Source organism: Muntiacus reevesi, chromosome 1 (assembly GCF_963930625.1).
Source record: "Muntiacus reevesi chromosome 1, mMunRee1.1, whole genome shotgun sequence".
NCBI lineage: Eukaryota > Metazoa > Chordata > Mammalia > Artiodactyla > Cervidae > Muntiacus > Muntiacus reevesi.
In genome coordinates this window covers 184,133,381-184,152,670 of record NC_089249.1, presented here as the reverse complement: position 1 = coordinate 184,152,670, position 19,290 = coordinate 184,133,381, and the positions used below count along the sequence as shown (strand labels likewise).

General features: G+C 49.7%; 1 protein-coding gene and 1 non-coding gene across 2 annotated transcripts; both read left to right on the top strand.

Annotated features, from left to right (window-relative positions):
* Positions 1-12,391: 12,391 nt before the first annotated feature.
* RPL18A (ribosomal protein L18a) lies at positions 12,392-15,812 on the top strand. The gene is made up of 5 exons (XM_065931618.1): positions 12,392-12,482; positions 13,822-14,001; positions 14,560-14,689; positions 15,336-15,445; positions 15,666-15,812. Exons 1-5 carry the CDS (start codon positions 12,465-12,467, stop codon positions 15,756-15,758), a joined length of 531 nt encoding a protein of 176 aa, XP_065787690.1. The 5' UTR covers positions 12,392-12,464; the 3' UTR covers positions 15,759-15,812.
* LOC136156420 (small nucleolar RNA SNORA68) lies at positions 15,083-15,216 on the top strand. Its single transcript, XR_010660975.1, has one exon. It is a non-coding gene; the product is annotated as a small nucleolar RNA SNORA68 (small nucleolar RNA).
* Positions 15,813-19,290: the final 3,478 nt, after the last annotated feature.

Below are 19,290 nucleotides of genomic sequence, written 5' to 3'. Positions count from 1 at the left end.
AAATTATTTTCTTTAAGCAACCATGAACTGCTGACAAATTTAGCTTACATTAAACCTAGGCACATTAAAAGTATTACATAATGTTGATGACTCAAGACATGTCTTAATTAGATTAGCAAACATTAATGTTAGATATATAATATTGAATATTTTTCAGTTCACATGAACCTGAATTTAAATAGAGCTCATTTATAAATTAACCTCATATTATCCAAAAACAAAGACACACACTGAGACACAGATAAATCTAGACAGACAGACAGAGACCTCATAGTTTTCCGCTTGAAATTTAAAATGTCTCTTCGCCTCTTCTTTTTTTTTTTTCACCTCTTCTTTTTCTCTTGTTTTGAGTTCTACCAATTTGTTCATGGCTGTGTATCCCAAGGACATAAGAGTTAACTTTAGGTTTTTACCCAGGCCTGTTTTTGTTTCTCAGGCAGAATTGGAGCTCCAAGAAAGTATTTTAGTAAGCCAACTTTTTCCTAATTGCATGTGCAAGAAGAATTGGTTTTGTAATTTCAAAAAAGATTTTATTTTAGCCAGTTTTCTCTGGAGTTTAAAGAATATCATGGCTAATCAGTGTCAAAAATGTCATCTCTTTTTTTTGGTAGTCATAGTTTCATAGCTAAAAATTAAACCAGAGAATGTTCAAATTGGCTCTGATGACAGGGGTAGCCTGACTGGTAAGATGTTGTCCCAGCAGGGATTGTCTCTCTGGGGAGGTGAGGTCTATCTCTTAAAGTAAAGAAAGCCTGTCCTTTAACTTCTATTTTCTCCCAGGCTCTTAAGCAGTATCACCTCACCTGTTCTATAACCTGATCTTCCATAAACTCTTGATCTTGAGTTCTCCCCCAATTTCCATTGCCTATCAATTGATCTAAAGAGATGGGGATCTGCCTGACTTGGTTATGAGCCGCCATAATCAAGCAGGAACCCTCAGCTATTCCCTACGCTAATAACCCTGCACTATTCCCAAGGTAAAAGAACTTACTTCATAGTTCTGAACAGCTTGCTTAAGTTCCTTTAGTATTTAGAAGGGAATCTAGGTACAACCTCATACACCCCATTAGGATTATTAAGATCTGCCCCAGGAGATTTCCGTTCATGTATTGTCACTGGAAATGCCCTAGTCACCTCCAAGTCACCATAACCTTCAAGTCACTCTCCTGTCAAGCCCACCAAATACCTTTCTGGAGGGGTGACAGAACTGCCGTCTGTCGTAAGGAAGGAAAAGCTTGAGATGTTTCAGTGGTTAAGACTGGAGAGGGAGGAAGAGGAGGCAGAGGAAGTTGTCTTCCCTAAACAAAGGCGAAGAAGAAACTGCAGCTTTGAGAGCCTCCTGAGTTTTTTGCCCTACCCCCTCGGGCTCTAGCATATTCAGACCATTCCTTTGTTGGGGTTTCACATTCATCCTCACGCCCTTCTGAGTTTTCTGGGGTCTGGAAAGGTTCTAAAATGGGTTTTATCAGTGCCCAGGTGACCAGATGGATACAGGCAAGGGCACTCACTCCCTTGCAAAGAAGTTTCTCTAATTCACTACCTATCTTCTCCCATGTTCCTAAATCTAAAGTACCAAGAGAAGGGAACCATGAGCAGTGTTTCTCAATGGTTTGTAAAAGTTCCAGTAACCTGCCCTCACTTAATTTTGTTCCCTCTGCTTTGAAACGCTGCCTTAAGAGGCATATATATGGCCAGTATTGTTCTGAGCTTTCTGAATTTCCCATGCTTAACACTGGTTTCAATGCCTGAGAGAGTGTTACTTACCCAAAAGAAGAGTTTCAGAGGTCTCACCCCATTCTTACTCAGGACCGTGTGCAGATATTTCAACTTTAGCTTCGCTCTCTGCGATCCTTTGCTTTTGAGCCCGACTTTGGGCGCCACTTGCTGCAGCCAGTGCAGCAGGTGGGGATCCAAAGTAATCCACGCACAGTTTGGAAAAAAGAAACTAGAGACAGAATTAAAGTTTTAAAGATGGGCCTGGGAGACTCAAGACCTCTAGGATCAAAAGCTCTGTTCCCTGGAGCGACATCATTTTTATTTATTGTCTTGGCAAGCAGAAAATATCTGTTGTGCTACGATAAAATCAGCCTCCTGTGTCCCCAGTCACGTCTCCCATTTTACTGATTACTTTGAACTATCTTTGTTATTTTCTTGTACAAGGGATATCACCCAGCTGGAGGTCATAGACCAGCATATGCTTTGGGAAAACATCTTGGTGTGTGCACAAGCAGCGGTTTGAATTTGCGCTGACCCAGTGTTCCAAGGTCCACACTATGTTTTTCCTTGGCTTAGCAGGGCATGATGACCCCAACTAATCAACCCGATGTACTTTTGTTTAGATTATACTGTGTTGCTATATTTTGCTTTTATTCTTAAAAGAATAAATTGGAATTCTATTCCAATTTCCATAAAAATCATGGTGATTTTCTCATGGCTTAACCAGAGCAACAGAAGGCTGATTATTAACCCTTGCACCCAGATACTCTGTGAAGGTAAAAGCAAGGTGCAGAAAGTCTGGGTAGGAGGCTTCTGTTTGTATAGAAAGAGAGGAGACAATGAGGATTTCCTCGTACTGGCAAGGACTCTGCAGGGAAACATAAAAAACTTGTTCACATGGTGTCTGCTGAGGCGGGGAACTGGGGAGCCACGAGAAGGGAAAGAGGGAGACAGTTTATGCTGTTTATCTTTTTGTGCCTGTTGAGTTTTGTATCTGTGGTGCTCAGACGCTCAGTCGTGTTTGACTCTTTGCAACTCCGTAGACTGTCGTCCGCTAGGCTCCTCTGTCCGTGGAATTCTCCCAGCAAAAATACCAGGGTGGGTTGCCACTTCCTCCTCCAGCGTATCTTCCTGACCCAGGGATCAAACCCTCAGCTCTTGTGTTACTTGCATTGGCAGGCAGATTCTTTACCACTAGCGCCACCTGGGAAGCTTGTATCTGTTAATAGTGTTTAAAAGTTAAGGGCTTCTCCGATGGCTCAGTGGTAAGGAGACAGAGGTTCAATCCCTGATCTGGGAAGATCTCCCGTGCCACAGGGTGACTAAGCCCATGTTCCGCAACTATTGAGCCTGCGCTCTAGAGCCCGGCAGCCGTGACTGCTGAGCCCACGGGCCGCAGCTGCAGAAGCCTACTCGCCCTAGAGCCCGTGCTCCACAAGAGAAGCCTCCACAGTGAGGCCCGAGCACCGCAGCTAGAGTAGCTCCCGCTCGCCACAGCTAAAGAAAAGCCTGCACAGCAATGAAGACCCAGCACAGCCAAGAGTAAATAAAATGATAAAAGTTAAGTGTTGATCAAAAAAGGAAGTATAGTTAATTACACAGATTGTGGGGGGCGGAGAACGGGAATTCCTGGAGCTGCTGTTCAGATCTTGACCGTGAACCAGACCAATCATTGGTGGTAAGACCAACAAACACTTCTCAAGCGATCACCAGTACATCAGATGCCCACTGCGGGTAATTCAGTTAATCCTTGAAACAACCTCAGAGGTGTGAACTGTGATACCCGTATACAGAGGGGAAAAGTGAGGCTGGGGGCGGTTTAGTGACAAGAAGAAAGAGCCCCTAGCTTGCTTTGCTTCTCTTTCTCACAATGCCCTAGGAGTCCCCCCAAATAATATGAGAAATGAAAATAAGGATCTGGCCCCTGGGTGTGTGTGTGGGGTGGGGGGGGGCAGATAGCTGCACAGAGACCAGCCTTCCTTACTTAATTTTTCTCCCTAACCTGCACGTCACACTCTGCTGGTACATATCTTTCTTCTTTATCTTGTTTTTGGCCATTTCCCCCATTGCTATGTCAGCTCCGTTCTACCTGGAGCTTTTGGTTGTCGTGGTCACGGCTGTGTCCCCGGTTCCCAATATACAGTAGGTACTGATGAATGAATGAATGATGAATGAATGAACTCAGAGGAGGAAGCTTAGGAAGGTTGAGAGCAGGGACAATTGGGGACAGGAGAGGAGCGGGGAACGAGGCTAGGGCAAGGATGGGGTGGCACCTGGGGTACGGGGGAGCAGGTGGCTTGCAGACATCTGGGGGACAAAAGGACAGGAGCAGAACTCTGGCCAGCAGAGCCCTGGAAGGATGGAGGTGCTGAGATGGAGAAGGAAGTGGTCAGGATGGCGGAGCTCCAAATGTGACAGCAAGGACAGCCCAGGAGGGGCAACTTGATAATGCAAGCCGAGGATTGCCTGAGAAGCCTGGATTAGCAAACTGGTCCAGGGCACTCAGGGGCGTCCTCTTGAACCAGGAACTTGGCTGCACCTAATTCAATGATGGTGACAGAAACGGAGCAACGCCTGGCTTGAGATCTCTGGTCCAGGACCAGCTTATCCGGTCGGATTCCTGCTTGGGCCCAGGTGGGGGCAGCCAGGAGGGGTGCGTAGGGGCAAGAGGGTGGGTCAGGGGCGCAGTGGGAACCGTGACAGCACTTGCCAGGCAGGTGCTGTGCTGTGCCTAGTCGCTCAGTCGTGTCCAGCCCTTTGCGACCTTGAGGACTGCAGCTCGCCAGGCTCCTCTGTCCATGGGGTTTCTCCAGGGAAGAATACTGGAGTGGGTTGCCATGCCCTCCTGCAGGGCATCTTCCCAACCCAGGGATCGAACCTAGGTTTCCTGCATGCAGGCAGATTCTTTACCATCTGAGCCACCAGGGAAGCCCAAGAATACTGGAGTGGGTAGGCTATCCCTTCTCCAGGGGATCTTTCAGACCCAATAGTTGAACCAGGGTATCCTGTTTTGCAGGCGGATTCTTTGCCAGCTGAGCTAGCAGAGAAGCCAGGTAGGGCCAAAATGTAAAAACAAACAAACAAAAAAACACTTTTAGAATACACACACACACACACACACACACACACCCAAGTGTTCGTCCCTCTTAGCTGCAAGGGTCTTCCTGACCCAGGCTTTGGCGACAGTAGCACCAGGTCCCAAGGCCAGGGCTCTTCCTATCACCCTCCCTCTCCACTTCACCCTCCTCTCCTCTCCCTTCTGTTCCCGTCCTTCCTACTGCCCCTCCTCTGGATCCTCTCCTGCCCTCGCAGGATTCATTTTGTGCACCAGGCTCTAAGACTTCTTTCCACTGCCTGTTCCTTCCTCGAAGCCTGGGGAAACTGAGACCCAGAGCACTGAGTTCACACACAGTAGGAGGGGTACAGTCAGCAAAGACAGACAGCCCCTACCACCCCAGTACAGACAATTATACACCTTTCAAACCGCGCGGTGGTTTCCCTGATGGCTCAGTTATAAAGGATCCACCTGCCAAGGCAGGAGACACAGAGATGCGGGTTTGATCCCTGGGTCGGAAAGACTCTCTGGAGGAGAAAATGGCTTCCCTTGTAGCTCAGTTGGTAAAGAATCTGCTTGCAGCGCAGGAGACCTGAGTTCTATCCCTGGGTTGGGAAGATCCCCTGGAGAAAGGAATGGCTGGCTACCCACTCCAGTATTCTTGCCTGGAAAATCCCATGGGCAGAGGAGCCTGGCGGGCTACAGTTCATGTGGTCACAAAAGAGTTGGATACAACTGAGGACGCACGCACCAGACTTCCCAACAACCCTACAAGCTGGGAACCATAATTAGCCTCATCTTGCAGATGGGGAAACTGAGGCCCAGAGTAGTAATGCCCAGGAAATTTGCTTACTCTACATCAGTGTCCTAGGCTATTTGGCCTCAGCCTGGCAGACAGGCAAAGGCTCTTCTGCTATCTAGTGGACACTCATGGCAGCACCGTTCTAATGGAGTCACTTCTCACCTGCCAGTGGGCCCAGGGAGGGGCCAGTCAGGAAGGTGCAAGCCTAATGCTCTGACCACCTTTTCTCTGTCATGTTCTTCCCCTTCCAAGCATTCAAATGTTCACACCTTAAGTGTCCGCCTGAAAGGCATCGACTGACTAGTCTCCCTCCTGGACCCTTCAGCAGAGAAAGACCCCAAAAGGTGAGTGGGGGAGGGGGGTGACATTAATTCGATACATACCAAAAATTAAAGACCATGGATAAAGGTAATTCTGTAATTATAAAAAAACAGCATGCATGTATATTTCTCCTTTTGTCTCAACTGATTTTAAAAAGCAGTTGTATAAAAACTGTTAATTTTATTTGGGGACTTATAACATGTAGAAAGGTAATATATTTGTCAATAAGAGCACAAAGGAGATGAGACAAACAAAGCTGTGTTGAAATCGGGAAATAACACCAGGTAGTAATGTTACCCAAAGTGGGGTCTGGCTGTTCACCGCTCAAAAGCCAATAAAAAGGCATGTCGGTGGAAAGTTAAGTTTGCTTTATTTTGGATGCTGGCAACTGGGGTGCAGGGGAGGTGGACTCCTTCCAAAGGCTGACACCCCCCACACACCCACTGACAATCAGTGGGCAAGAGGTTTTGTAGACAGAGGGAAGGGGCTACATGCAGAAATAGCACAGCCAGCTCTGATGGCCATCTTCAAATTGGTCACTCGGTGGTCTGCAGCATCACCCTGACTGCTTCCTTACAGTTAATCTTCAGTTCCAGGGTCAGTTTGTTCCCAAGTCCTTGAGGCCGGTTCTCGGAATTGTAACAGCTTAGCTTATGTCATGGCTACCGTCTGGTTATCATGTAGCTCACTTCTTCCACCTGGTAGGGATTTCAGTATCTTAAAGATGGCACACAGCATACTGCTCAGAATATTATTTACAACCCATGAAGAGGAACTAGAAGTCCTTGACTATGTCTAATGACTAAACTGTTACTGTTTGGTCTTGTTGAACTGTTGCCCTTTGTCTCTGCATTGTCTCACTTCTCTGATTAAACTTATTCTTTGGCTAAAATTTTTTGTCACAGATGAAAGGCAGGTGGAGAACATGGATCCTGTTCCATTCTGGTAACTCTAATTGACAAAAACAAAGGAATCAAACCAGAAATTCAAAAAGAGAAAACCAATATAACAACTCTGGATATTTGCCCTCCTTTATTTTTTTGGATTCTTTATCAGACATATAACTGCACGTAATCATTATAGCAATGTATTATTTGTTCTGTAACACACGTGGATGCAATATGTAAAACAATAATAGCATAATAATAACAAAATAGCATGGGCTTCCCTGGTGGCTCAGATGGTAAAGAATCTGCCTGCAGTGCAGGCGACCCGGCCGGGTTCCATCCCTGGGTCGGGAAGATCAGCTGGAGAAGGGAATACAAACTCCAGTATTCTTGCCTAGAGAATTTTATAGACAGAGGGGCCTTGTGGGATACACAGTCCAGGGGGTCAAAAAGAGTCAGAACTGAGTGACTTTCACACATAATAATAGGACAAAATGGGGAAGAGGAAATGAGATATGTAAGATCAACATTTCTATATATGTCCTTAAAATTTAGGCAGCATAGAGACTTCCCAGATGGTCTAGTGGGTAAGTCTTCGTGCTCCAAATGCAGGGGCCCAGCTTTGATCCCCAGATGAGAAACTAGATCCCACATGCATGATGCAACTTAGAGTTAGCATACTGCATCTGAGACCCAGTGCAGCCAAAATAAATAAATATTTTTTTAAAAAATTTAAGACAGCAAAAATCCAAGGAGATTCTAAGTTGAAATGCATATGGTAAGCCCTAGAACAGTCACTAAGGAAATAACTCAAAATATATACCGAAGAAAATCATTAAAGGAAGTAAAATGTTACATTGGAAAATAGTTGCTTCATGCAACAGTAAGCAGTAAAGAAATAAACAAGTGGGACTACATCAAACTGAAAAGTTTCTGCACAGTAAAAGAAACCATCAACAAAATGAAAAGACAAGCTACAGAATGGGGGAAAATATTTGCAAACTCTATATCTGATAAGGGGTTAATATTCAAAATACATAAAGAAACTCAAAACCCAAACAATATGATTTTTTTAAATGGGCAGAAGAACCAAATAGAAATTTTTTTCAAAGAAGACGTCCTAATGGCCATCAGGTACAGTGCATGAAAAGATGTTTAAAGTCACTAGTCATGGGACAGATGCAAATCAAAACCACAATGAAATATCACTTCACACCTGTTAAAATGCCATCAAAAAGACAAGAGTGGGACATCCCTAGTGGTCCAGCAGTTAAGTTTCTGAGCTTCTACTGCAGGGGCTGCAGCTCTCATCCCTGGTACGGGAACTAAGATCCCTCACGCCCTGTGCGTGCGCTTAGCCGCTCAGTCGTGTCCGACTCTTGCAACCCCGTAGACTACAGTCTGTGGAGCGTGCCAGGCTCCTCTGTCCCTGGGACTGTCCAGGCAAGAATACTGGAGTGGATTTCGCTTACCTTCTCCAGGGAATCTTCCTGACCCAGGAATTGAGCCCAGGTCTCCTTCATTGCAGGCAGATTCTTTACTAACTGAGCTGAGGGAAGCCCCCCTCATGCCCTACATGGCAGAAAGAAAGAAAAAAAGACAAGAGAACAGTTGGTGTTTCAAACACAGAAGAGAAAAGAACCCTGCCAAACTGTTGGCAGAAATGTAAATTGATGAAGCCACCTATGGAAAGCAGCTTGGAGGTTCCTTTAAAAAATTAAAATTAGAACTACTATGTGTGCTAAGTCGCTTCAGTTATGTTCGGTTTTGCAAACTTGTGGACGATAGCCCAACAGCCTCCTCTGTCCATGGGATTCTTCAGGCAAGAAAACTGGAGTGGGTTGCCATGTCCTCCTCCAGGGGACCTTCCCCACCCAGGAATCCAACCCATGTCTCCTACAGCTTCTGCATTGGCAGGCGGGTTCTTTATCACTAGCACCACCTGGGAAGACCCCTATGATCCAGCAATTCCACCGATGTATATTTATCTGGAGGAAACAATAACACCCACTCAAAAAGATATCTGCACTCTCATATTCACTGCATATGAAGTAGCATACATCTATGCTGTATCAAGGTGGCTGGCATCCTGTCATATCACTTACATCTTAACCACTGAACTACCATTGGAACAGCCCACATGTATTCTATAGAACAGATGGAATGGTTGGTTCTCTGTCATCAGCTAATGCTTTGCGTTAGTAATAAATATGTGAGGCCTTTTCCGGGGGGAAAAATGGGCAGGACTTCCCTGGCAGTCCAGTGATTAAGAGTCCACCTGCCAGTGCAGGGAACACAGGTTCGATACCTGCTCCAGGAAGATTCCATATACTGTGGAGCAGCTAACCCCGTGCACTGCTAAGCCCACACGCTGTGACTGGTGAAGCCCGCGTGCCCCAGAGCCCAGGCTTCAAAAACAGAGAAGCCAGTACACTGAGAAGCCTACGCACCACAACAAGAGACCAGCGGCCCCTCAGTGCAACTGGAGGAGGCCTACAGAGCAAGGAAGAGCCAGCACAGTCATAAACACACAGACAAGATAAACGCTTTAAAAATGGGCGATGAAATTGAATAGACATTTCTCCGAAGAAGATATAGGTAGGGTCAATAAGTGCAGGAAAAGATGCCCAAAGGCAATATTGCTTTTCAGCGAAAAGCAAATCAAAACTACAATGAAATACCACTTCACACCACTAGGATGGTTATAACAAGAGAAAAATAATAAAAAGCACCAGTGAAGATGTGGAGGATTTGAAACTCTCACACATTGCTGATGGGAATGTCAAATGATACAGGCATTTTTTAAACCACTCTGGCAGTTAAACACAGAATTACCAAGGGACTCGGCAATTCCACCACTGGCAATATCCAAGAGAAATGAAAACATACCCTGGCACAAGGATTTGCATGGAAATGTCATTATTTCCTTATCCACAATAGCCAAAAAGTAGAAACCACACAAGTGTTCATCAGCTGAAGAATGGATAAACAAAATACATCTATGCAATAGAATATTGCTCGGCTGTAAAAAGAAGGATCAAAGTATTGATCCATGATATAATGTCAATGAACCTTGAAAACATCATGCTAACCGAAAAAAGCCAATCACAAAAGATTGTGTGATTCCAATTCCCCAGGTGGCGCAGTGGAAAAGAATCTGCCTGCCAATTCAGGACATACTGGAGACGAGACAGACAGGTTCAATCCCTGGGTCAGGAAGATCCCCTGGAGGAGGAAATGGCAACCTACCACAATATTCTTGGCTGGAAAATTTTAGGGACAGAGGAGATTGGCGGACTACAGTCCATGGGGCCCCAAAGAGTTGGACATGACTGAGAGACTGAACATGCATGCCATTATGTAGAATGTCTAGAATAGGGAAATCCATGGTGGTGTAAAGTAGATTCCTACAGCCTAGGGCTGGGGAATGGGGAGGGAATGGCAAGCTACTCCTAAGAGTAAGGGGCTTCTTTCAGGAGGGAAGATGGAAATGTTCTCAATTTTATGGTGATGTTACACACCTGTGTATATATGCTGCTGCTGCTAAGTCACTTCAGTCGTGTCCGACTCTGTGCGAACCCACAGATGGCAGCCCACCAGGCTCCTCTGTCCCTGGTATTCTCCAGGCAAGAATACTGGAGTGGGTTGCCATTTCCTTCTCCAATGCATGCATGCATGCTAAGTCGCTTCAGTCGTGTCTGACTCTGTGAGACCCTATAGACAGCAGCCCACCAGCCTCCTCCATCCACAGAATTCTCTAGGCAAGAATACTGGAGTGGGTTGCCACTTCCTTCTCTAGTGTGTATATGTGTGTGTGTGTGTGTGTGTGTGTATAAATGTAGTTTAAAAAAAAACATTGAATTGTACAATTTACATGTGTGAATTGTATGGCATGTGAGCTATATTGCTTGTTTAACTGACATTCCCCTTTATAAAAAAAACTGTGGCTGTGCTGGGTCTTTGTTGTGGCCCTCAGGGTTTCTTCCTGTTGCAGAGCACAGAGCTCCAGAGCAAGGGGGCATGTGGGTTTATGTGCGCCATCCCATGTGGGATCTCAGTTCTTTGACCCGGAATCAAACCCACCTCCCATGCATTGGAAGGCAGATTCTCAACCACTGGACCACCAGGGAATTCCCTGTGAACCATATCTTAATTAAACTTATTAATTTTTAATTAATAAAATAAAAATTCTAATTGGGCTCAGCTGTCACCTCCTCCAACACCTCTCTCTCCTAATATAAATCCTCCAGTTTATCCTCTTTCATGTCTCTTTTCACAGCCTGACTTCATGAGTTCTTTCCTTTTCCATTCTGGATCTCCCCTCCAGAGGAGCCATTTTTTTGCCTAAACAAATTGCTAAGCCCGAAGCTTCCAAAGGTGCGGCTCCCCCTTGATCATTTTTAGCACCCCCACAACCCCCCGCCCCAGCCCCAAGCCCTATTCTGCCCCAGGATCTGTACTAGAAACAAGCAGATGGGGTTTGAATATCTGCTACTATGAAACACAAATCAGATCCTCCCATAATAATAAATACTATTCCATTGCTTAATGAATGTTCAGTGTGTTTGCTAAGTGTGTCTGACTCTGCGATTCCATGGACTGTAGCCCATCAGGCTCCTCTGTCCATGGGATTTCCCAGGCAAGAATACCGGAGTGGGGTGCCATTTCCTTTTCCATGGTATCTTCCTGGCCCAGGGATGGAATCCGCTGATTGGCAGGATTCTTTACCACTGAGACACCAGGAAAGACTTTAATGAACGTTAGCATTTGTAAACTGCTCTGAACCTGGCCTTTCACATGAGTTGAGTGTGAATGAGTGTTATGTGCTCAGTCCTATCCAACCCTTTGCGACCTCATGGACCGTAGCCAGCCAGGCTCCACTCTTCACGGAATTTTCCAGGCAAGGATATTGCAGTGGGTTGCTATTTCCTGCTCCAAGGGATCTTCCGGACCCAGGGATCTAACCTGTGTCTCTTGGTGGGTGGATACTTGACCGCTGCGCCATCCGGGAAGCCAGTATGGTAACATTACTAGGGGAAAAAAACACCTGTACTATTCCCATTTTGGGCTTCCCTGGCGGTTCAGACGGTAAAGAATACGTCTGCAATGCGGGACACCTGGGTTCGATCACTGAACTGGGAAGATCCCCTGGAGGAGGGCATGGCAACCCACTCCAGTATTCTTGCCTGGAGAATCCCCATGGACAGAGGAGCCTGGCGGGCCCATGTGGTAGCAAAGAGTCGAACACGACTGAGTGACTAAGCACACATTCCCATTTTATAGAAGAGAACGCTCAGGTCCTGGAGCCTCATCACCGGGACGATGATGCACACAGTATGGATATAAAGGCAGGAACCTGGAACCGGCCTCCGAGACCGCCCGTTGTACCTACAACTCCCGGCATGCCGCGCGCGCCGACGCTCCCTTACGCCTCGCTTGAACAGGAGGGCTAGTCGCGCTGCGTCTCGGGAGTTGTAGTGTCGCCGCAAAGGGAGGCCGGGCTGTGAGAGGTTGGTGGATCTGGAGTCAACGAAGAAGCAAATCTTATAGAGCTCGGGGCTGAGGAGCCAATGGGCTCGCGGCATCGAAAGGGAGGGACTTCCGGCCGCGAAATCAAGGTGAGCGGCTGCGCGAGGGCGGCCACTTCCTTTTCGAGGGTGGCGGCGGTCGTGGGTAGATCGCCATGAAGGCCTCAGGGACGGTAAGGCGGGCGCGGTGGGGCAAGGAGTCAGAGAACGCGACGCGGACAGAATCGAGGGCTGCGGGAGGAGACATGGGACACGCGGGGAGTGCGCGTTCCGGTTTGGGCCAGTGCGCCGAGGTCCCCAGTTGCGGCCAACATGGCGGCCACTGCGGGAGCCGCGTGGGGAGGCCAGAGCGTGGCCCGGGCCGGCTCGGGAATCGCGGGGGCCGGGGAGTCCGAGTCTCCTTTCAACAGGAAGAGACAAATTGAGCGGTGTGGAAACACGCGCCACGGGACCTCATCGACCTTCCGAGCCTCAGTTTCTCCGTTTGGGAAGTGAATATGGTGCCAAGGGTGGGGGTTAGCGGGCCATAGTGTTCTTTTTCTCTTGGCATGCCTGTAACAGAAAATAGAAGGAAACTAGTGTAATTAGGGGCTGACATGGGGAGTGGGAGTCTTAACCGCTGTGACAGGTGCTGGGCAAAATCCGCGTTAGTGCTCAGAGATGGAAGAGTAGACCCCGCGGAGAAGCATTTTGGGTGGGTCATGCTCAGCTTTCCAGCTCCATTTTGCACACTGGAAAGGGGTCCGACCGCATCGGCCCCTTCCTGAATGGGTGGTCTGCGAGGCCGTTGAGTCAGATTGAGAGGTTAAAGTAAGAATCGAGTTTGTGATGTTTGGGGTGGTTTTCTATTGACATTAATAGTAAAATGGTGACGAGCCATTTTGTGGTGGTGGCGCCTTTCTCCTGTACCCCAGGATTTGAACGTGGCAGATATCGTGCCCGTTGCATCTGTACAAACGGGGAGCTTCTGCTTGAGAGTCCAAATCTCTTGGACTGCAACTGGGAAACTGAGGCAGCTGCAAGTCATGACCCACGTCTGGGGAACCCAGAGCTGGGCAGGGAACTGGATTCTTGTCCTGATTCTCTCTGGAGTTGACTGTGAGATTCCTGGCTGGCCACTGTCTCTGGGGTCCCGAATTTTCATTTTGACAAGTTGTGAGCTGGATAGATGCGGTGTTGGAGGAACGAGGCAGCCCCACCGTTCTGTGCCTAGCTAACGTAAAGGGGGAGAGGGGCTGAGAGCCTCACCCAGCTTTCCTGAGCCAGGGCAAAGGGCATTCAGGCACCTGGGTTAATCCTCCCCACTCTCACTTCTTTTTATGTGGAAGGCTCGGACGGTGGAATGACCCACAGTCACCCAGATATCACAGGAGGGCCCTGGGGTGGGACTTGACCTTCTCCATCCCCTGATCCAGTTGTCAACAGGCTTGGGGAAGGGCGCAGAGTGAGTCTCCGCAGTTGCCTCTAGACTTTGGGTGCTGGTCCCCACCTCAACCGCTGTTTCTTTTTTAGCTTCGAGAGTATAAGGTGGTGGGGCGCTGCCTGCCGACCCCCAAATGCCATACGCCGCCCCTCTATCGCATGAGGATTTTTGCGCCTAATCATGTTGTTGCCAAGTCCCGCTTCTGGTACTTTGTGTCTCAGTTGAAGAAGATGAAGAAATCCTCGGGGGAAATCGTCTACTGTGGACAGGTATGCGGTATTCGAAGCTGGGCGGGATCGGGGTGAATTTACACTTTCCCATGGGGCATCTGTCACCCTCCAGAGCTAGCAGACTTTACAGCCCCTGATCCTGATCCTTTGTCTTCACGCCCTACATCAGGATGAAATAGGTGGTTTGGTGGCCTTTTCCTAATAAAAACCCTGGGCCTCATCTGTAAAGTGTGGGGCGTGGCGCTGTACTCTGCACAGTGAGGCTGCCTTGGGTAACTGATGGTTTTTTGGCCCAGATGGTCCCAAGAGAATTATTGGTTGGTTGGGGGGAGTCAGAAGCTGTGTCGGTCCCCATGGGGGGGGGGGAGCATCCCAGCCTGGACTGCCCTGCATCCCTGCGGTTACCGTGGGGATTTCCCTCAGACAGCAGATGTCCCCGCGGGTGCCTGAAGGTGCAGGGACTGGGAGACCGGCAAGAGAGGTCCAGAGGCTGGACCATCCTTCGTAGCATTGGGGGCAGAGATTCAGGGATGGTGGGGGGCCCTGGTCGGGGCCCACTTGCTATTCTAGCCTCAGCCGGTCTCCTCTCCTTGACAGGTGTTCGAGAAATCTCCCCTGCGAGTGAAGAACTTCGGCATCTGGCTACGCTATGACTCCCGCAGTGGCACGCACAACATGTACCGGGAGTACCGGGACCTGACGACCGCCGGCGCCGTCACCCAGTGCTGTAAGCCGCCGGGTCTCCTTCAGACTCAGCAGGGCAGGCACCTTCCCTGTCAGACAGAGGCGTGCCAAATGCGAGAGGCTTCTCGGGGCTCGGGGGCAGTCCTCAGGGATGGAGGCGGGGGAGTGGCGAGGATGCCCCAAGCATGCCTGTTCCTGGAAACTGGCAGTGGGTGGGCTCGGGCTGGGGGTGGGTGGAGAGGAGGGGGTCTGGTCATTCCTGAGCTGGTTCACCACCACCAACTGCATCTGGAACCTTCCTCTTGAGGTTTAAGGTCAGCCATTACGTAGATACAGCTGCCACCGGGAAACCTAGTCCAGCCCCTCTCCGGGGATGGGACCCAGCATTAGCAACCCTGGGTGCTCCCAGCATGTGTCACCTGCCAGGACCAGAATCCAAGCACCTAAACCCAAGAACTGCTGTTTCTTGTAGCAGTGGTTTAAACAGAGGTGCAAACAGCAAATGTTACCTCGTCGCCTTTGTGGAGCTGTAGCCGTGCCCCTCAAAGTGAATTTGGAGGTTCTACACACTTGGTAGCCAGTGCCTGCTGGGACCAGATGCTGTGTCTGTTTGGTCCCCGAGTGCCCTCCTTCCCCACCCATGATGGGAAAATGTGTACATTCACCCTGCCCCCTCCTGATCTCTGCAGACCGAGACATGGGTGCCCGGCACCGAGCCCGGGCCCACTCAATCCAGATCATGAAGGTGGAGGAGATTGCAGCCAGCAAGTGCCGCCGACCAGCAGTCAAGCAGTTCCACGTGAGTGCCCTCAGGGCCCTGCGGGGCAGGCTGGGCTGAGGGGGCTCTGTTGGAACACCAGACTGGTCTGGCAGCGCCCCCAGCCTTGGGAGATGCAATAAGGCAGCGGGTTTGACGCAGGAGCCCAGTGGGGGGTGGCCACACCTCAGTGGTCCCTGGGAGACAAAGTTAAGAGCCTTCCACCATCACCACCCCCACTACCTCCCTTTTCTTATCACAGGACTCCAAGATCAAGTTCCCACTGCCGCACCGCGTCCTCCGTCGCCAGCACAAGCCACGCTTCACCACCAAGAGGCCCAACACCTTCTTTTAGGTGCAGGCCCTCTGTCCCCGGGTCTGCCCAAATAAAACTTAATGGGAAAACCAAGTGCCCAGATACACTTCTTGTTTTCTTTACACACCCTGCAGAACTCAAAAGGGTGCAGCCAAGCTGTGAGTGCTCTGGGAGGGGTCCTCCTCTCCTTGAGTAGGGCCCCCACACTGGATTCTCCAAAGAGGAGGGTGGTCTAGGAACGGTGAGCCCCTCCCCACTCCCAGCTCTCTTTCCATTCAGTGCCATCAAGACAGCTCTCCTGTGGGCCTTGGGGTGTGCTGTAGGCCACAGGTTTGGCCCCAGATCTGTCTTGCCTGCCTTGTTATACATGTTTCTCAGCTCTGTGCCACTCCCCCTCATTTCTTGGTGGTAAAATGACAGCTGGCTGCACGCTGCTGCGGGGAAAGCCTATGGGTTTGGTTCTATTCCAGGTGTGGTCTTCCCTACCTAGCCTCCAGCCCTGTTGTAGATCCTCAGAGCAGGCACAAGGGGGCACCCAAGAGGGCTGTGAGCCTGCTGTGCTGGCTTGTTTCCCCTCCACCAGCTGGGGGCCCATTGAATGAAGCTGCCCTAATCCCACCTAGGAGGCCAAGGTCTCTCAGTGGGCATCTTGTACTTGAGGCCTGGGGAATTCCAGGCATGAAGCTAATCCCACCCTAAGCTCCTCAACCAGAGACCGAGGCACAGCTAAGAATTCAGTTCTTGGTGTTGTCACCTTGGACAGTCCAGGCCCTTTGTACCTTGGTGTCACCCTCAGAAGCTCAGACTAGATTCATTCAGCTGCTTTGGGGAGCCAGTGTTCTGCAGGCGCTGGATACACAGGTCAGTAGGAGCCTGCCTTGTCTTCCAGAGAGCCGTGGATGGGGAAGAAGCTGGGGCACAGAGAGCTAGTGTGGGGCGGGGGCTGGGAGGAGAATGGTCCTGGGCAAGGGCACAGCCTCCACTCCCCGACCTGTGCGAGGAGGGGTTTAGTTGGCGTGGTGATCTTGGGTGGTTTCCAGAAAAGCAACTCACTTCAAACCCACCTGTTCTTGGAGAGGTTCCCGGGGCAGGGCTCAGGCATGGCTAGCCATTCTCATGGGAAAGACAGGCTCCGGGTCCTCAGTGACCCGCTTTGCCTGTTCCAGCCCCTGGGACTTCCCAGGTGACACCAGCGGTAAAGAACCTGCCTGCACGTGGAGATATGTGAGAGACACAGATTCAATCCCTGGGTCGAACAATCCCCTGGAGGAGGGCGTAGCAACCCACTCCAGTCTTCTTGCCTGGAGGATCCCATGGACAGAGGAGCCTGGCAAGCTACAGTCCATGGGTCACTAAGTCACAAAACCTGTGACTGAGCTCACACAGACCAGCACCTGTGGCTCTTCCCTGCCTCCTTGCACTTGCTGAGCGCTCTGCCTAGACGACTGCACAGACCACTGCCTCCCTGGGGATTGTAGACCGTACAATGATTGGTTCACAGCACCGTCCCACACCAGACTGAGGGCAGGGACCACAGGTGTCACTGTGAGCCCAGGAGGAGTTAAAAAAAAATCTGAGACAGGGTTGTGATGGAAATGAACACCCTTCTACCTTCATCTGCACCACGCGTGTAAGCCCTGATTGGCAGTGCTGGGCCAAATTTTTTATATTAATGCCAAAATGCCTGCCACTAACATACTAATTAACATCACTTAATAAGAGGACTATTTTCCTTCAGCCTTGCCAACACCATGGGTGAACAAGCTACTGGCTGAAAATAAACCTTAGGATTTGCTTTTCCTTATGTGAAAAGCATTCTGCCCTGAAAATAATCACTCATAGGAAAAAAACCTTAGGAACTTGAATCATTCCTCTCATGGGCTGCTGGGTTGGTATGGTATGGGCATTCCTTAGTGGTGCAGTGGTTGGGATTGCAGTGCTTACACTGCCGGGGCCTGGGTTTGATTCCTGGTCAGGAACTAAAGATCTTGAAAGCCTTGTGATGTGACCAAAAAAAAAAAAGCTCAGGTATGTGGAGCAAAAGGCTGAAAAAAATTTCCCCACATACATTAGAAATACTTTTTCCTCAGGGCACTTCGTCCTGGTGTTTAAGACATTTGTCTGGCCAAATTTTTCTTGAATATCTGCCTAGGTGATTTAATTAACTCTGTGAACCCTGGCAGAAATTCCTGGTTACCCTAAAGATTTCTCCTTTCTCAGGCATCCCCATATCTAGGTGCCACCCAGATAAAGTTTGGCAGCTTCTTTTTCACTTAAGGATGGGCATGTGATCTTAGCAGTAGTGATGCATACATTTCCGGGAAATAATCTGGCTGGGATGTAGGGACAATGGCTGATCCTCCACCAGTTGTTTGGCCGTGAAGCTCCCGATGCCTGTTACTGGGGCAGGTCACAGCCCACTCTGAGCCTTAGTTTTTTCCTGTATAAAGTAGAAATGGTGATCCCTTAGGTCTCAGGTGGGGGCTTCAGATGAGCTAGAGGTTGAGAGGCCAGAAATGTCAGGTGGGAGAATAGACCCCCAGGAAAGTGGAAGGCCAGAGATGGCCCCACAAAAGCCCCCCATGCACCCCCATCCCCGCCTTGAAGCTCTGCCAAAATTTCATCCACATTACAGCCTGGGAACTTGGAGAGGGCGTTGCCCCGAGCCAGCTGGGCAGTGGAGTCAGTCTCATAGAGGAGGCCTTGAACCAAGAGATGAGTGAGCCCTCAGCTTGCTAACACACCTGTTTGTACACCCATCCTGCAGTCTACTCATCGCGTAACCTTGTGCACAGACACCCCCTGCCACGTAACCGCCCACCTGGCGATTACCCCACAAAGCGTGCATAGAGCAGTCACCCAGAAGCTGGCTGAGATGAGGCCCACTGAAGCGAACCCTCCAGTCTCCAGTGGTAGTCGTGCCAGGACCAACCAGCACAAAGGCTCGGAGCTAGAAGAAATGGGCCCTTCTGTGTGGGCCTGTGGAGCAAGACTGGCCGCTTGGATTGCTGCCTCCCCTCAGTGGTCAGCTTGGGCCCAGGGACAAGTCTTTTCCCAGGCCCACGCGCCCAGCCCGAAGGTGGGCAGGAATCTGCTCCCCACAAGCCCTTAGGTGCTGAGGCACTCCCAGGACCCGCCCCAGGCTTTTCCAGGTGCTGGCTGTCCCAGACTGGACAGGCTGGGAGCCCTGCAGGAGGGCCGCACCTCCCTGACCCACCCTGCACCTCATTTCTGAGTCGGGCAAGGCAAGCGGGGGCCTCGGGTGACCCATGGTAGATCCTGAAACCCAGAGAGACTGGGAATCACAGAATCAGAATCCTCAGGACTTGGAATCAGGGAATCTTATAGACAATGACAGTCACTGGGGGTAATAATGGTTTGCTTTTACTGAATGCAGGATTGGATGTTCCAGGACATACCCAGCAGGCCATGCTGGAGCAGCTAGAACAGCTCACAACCTCTCATCTCTGACCCCTGCCCTGTCTCCAGGGAGACATGAGAACACTGGGGATACCCAGGCAGCAGGCAGGAGTGGTGGCAGCAGATATCCCCTCAGCACCCCCGACATCCT

Excerpts from the sequence above, each read along its gene's own strand:
- RPL18A (XM_065931618.1), top strand. Across the intron at positions 14,002-14,559 it reads AAATCGTCTACTGTGGACAG|GTGTTCGAGAAATCTCCCCT; the intron begins GTATGCGGTATT and ends TCTCCTTGACAG. Across the intron at positions 14,690-15,335 it reads CGGCGCCGTCACCCAGTGCT|ACCGAGACATGGGTGCCCGG; the intron begins GTAAGCCGCCGG and ends TGATCTCTGCAG.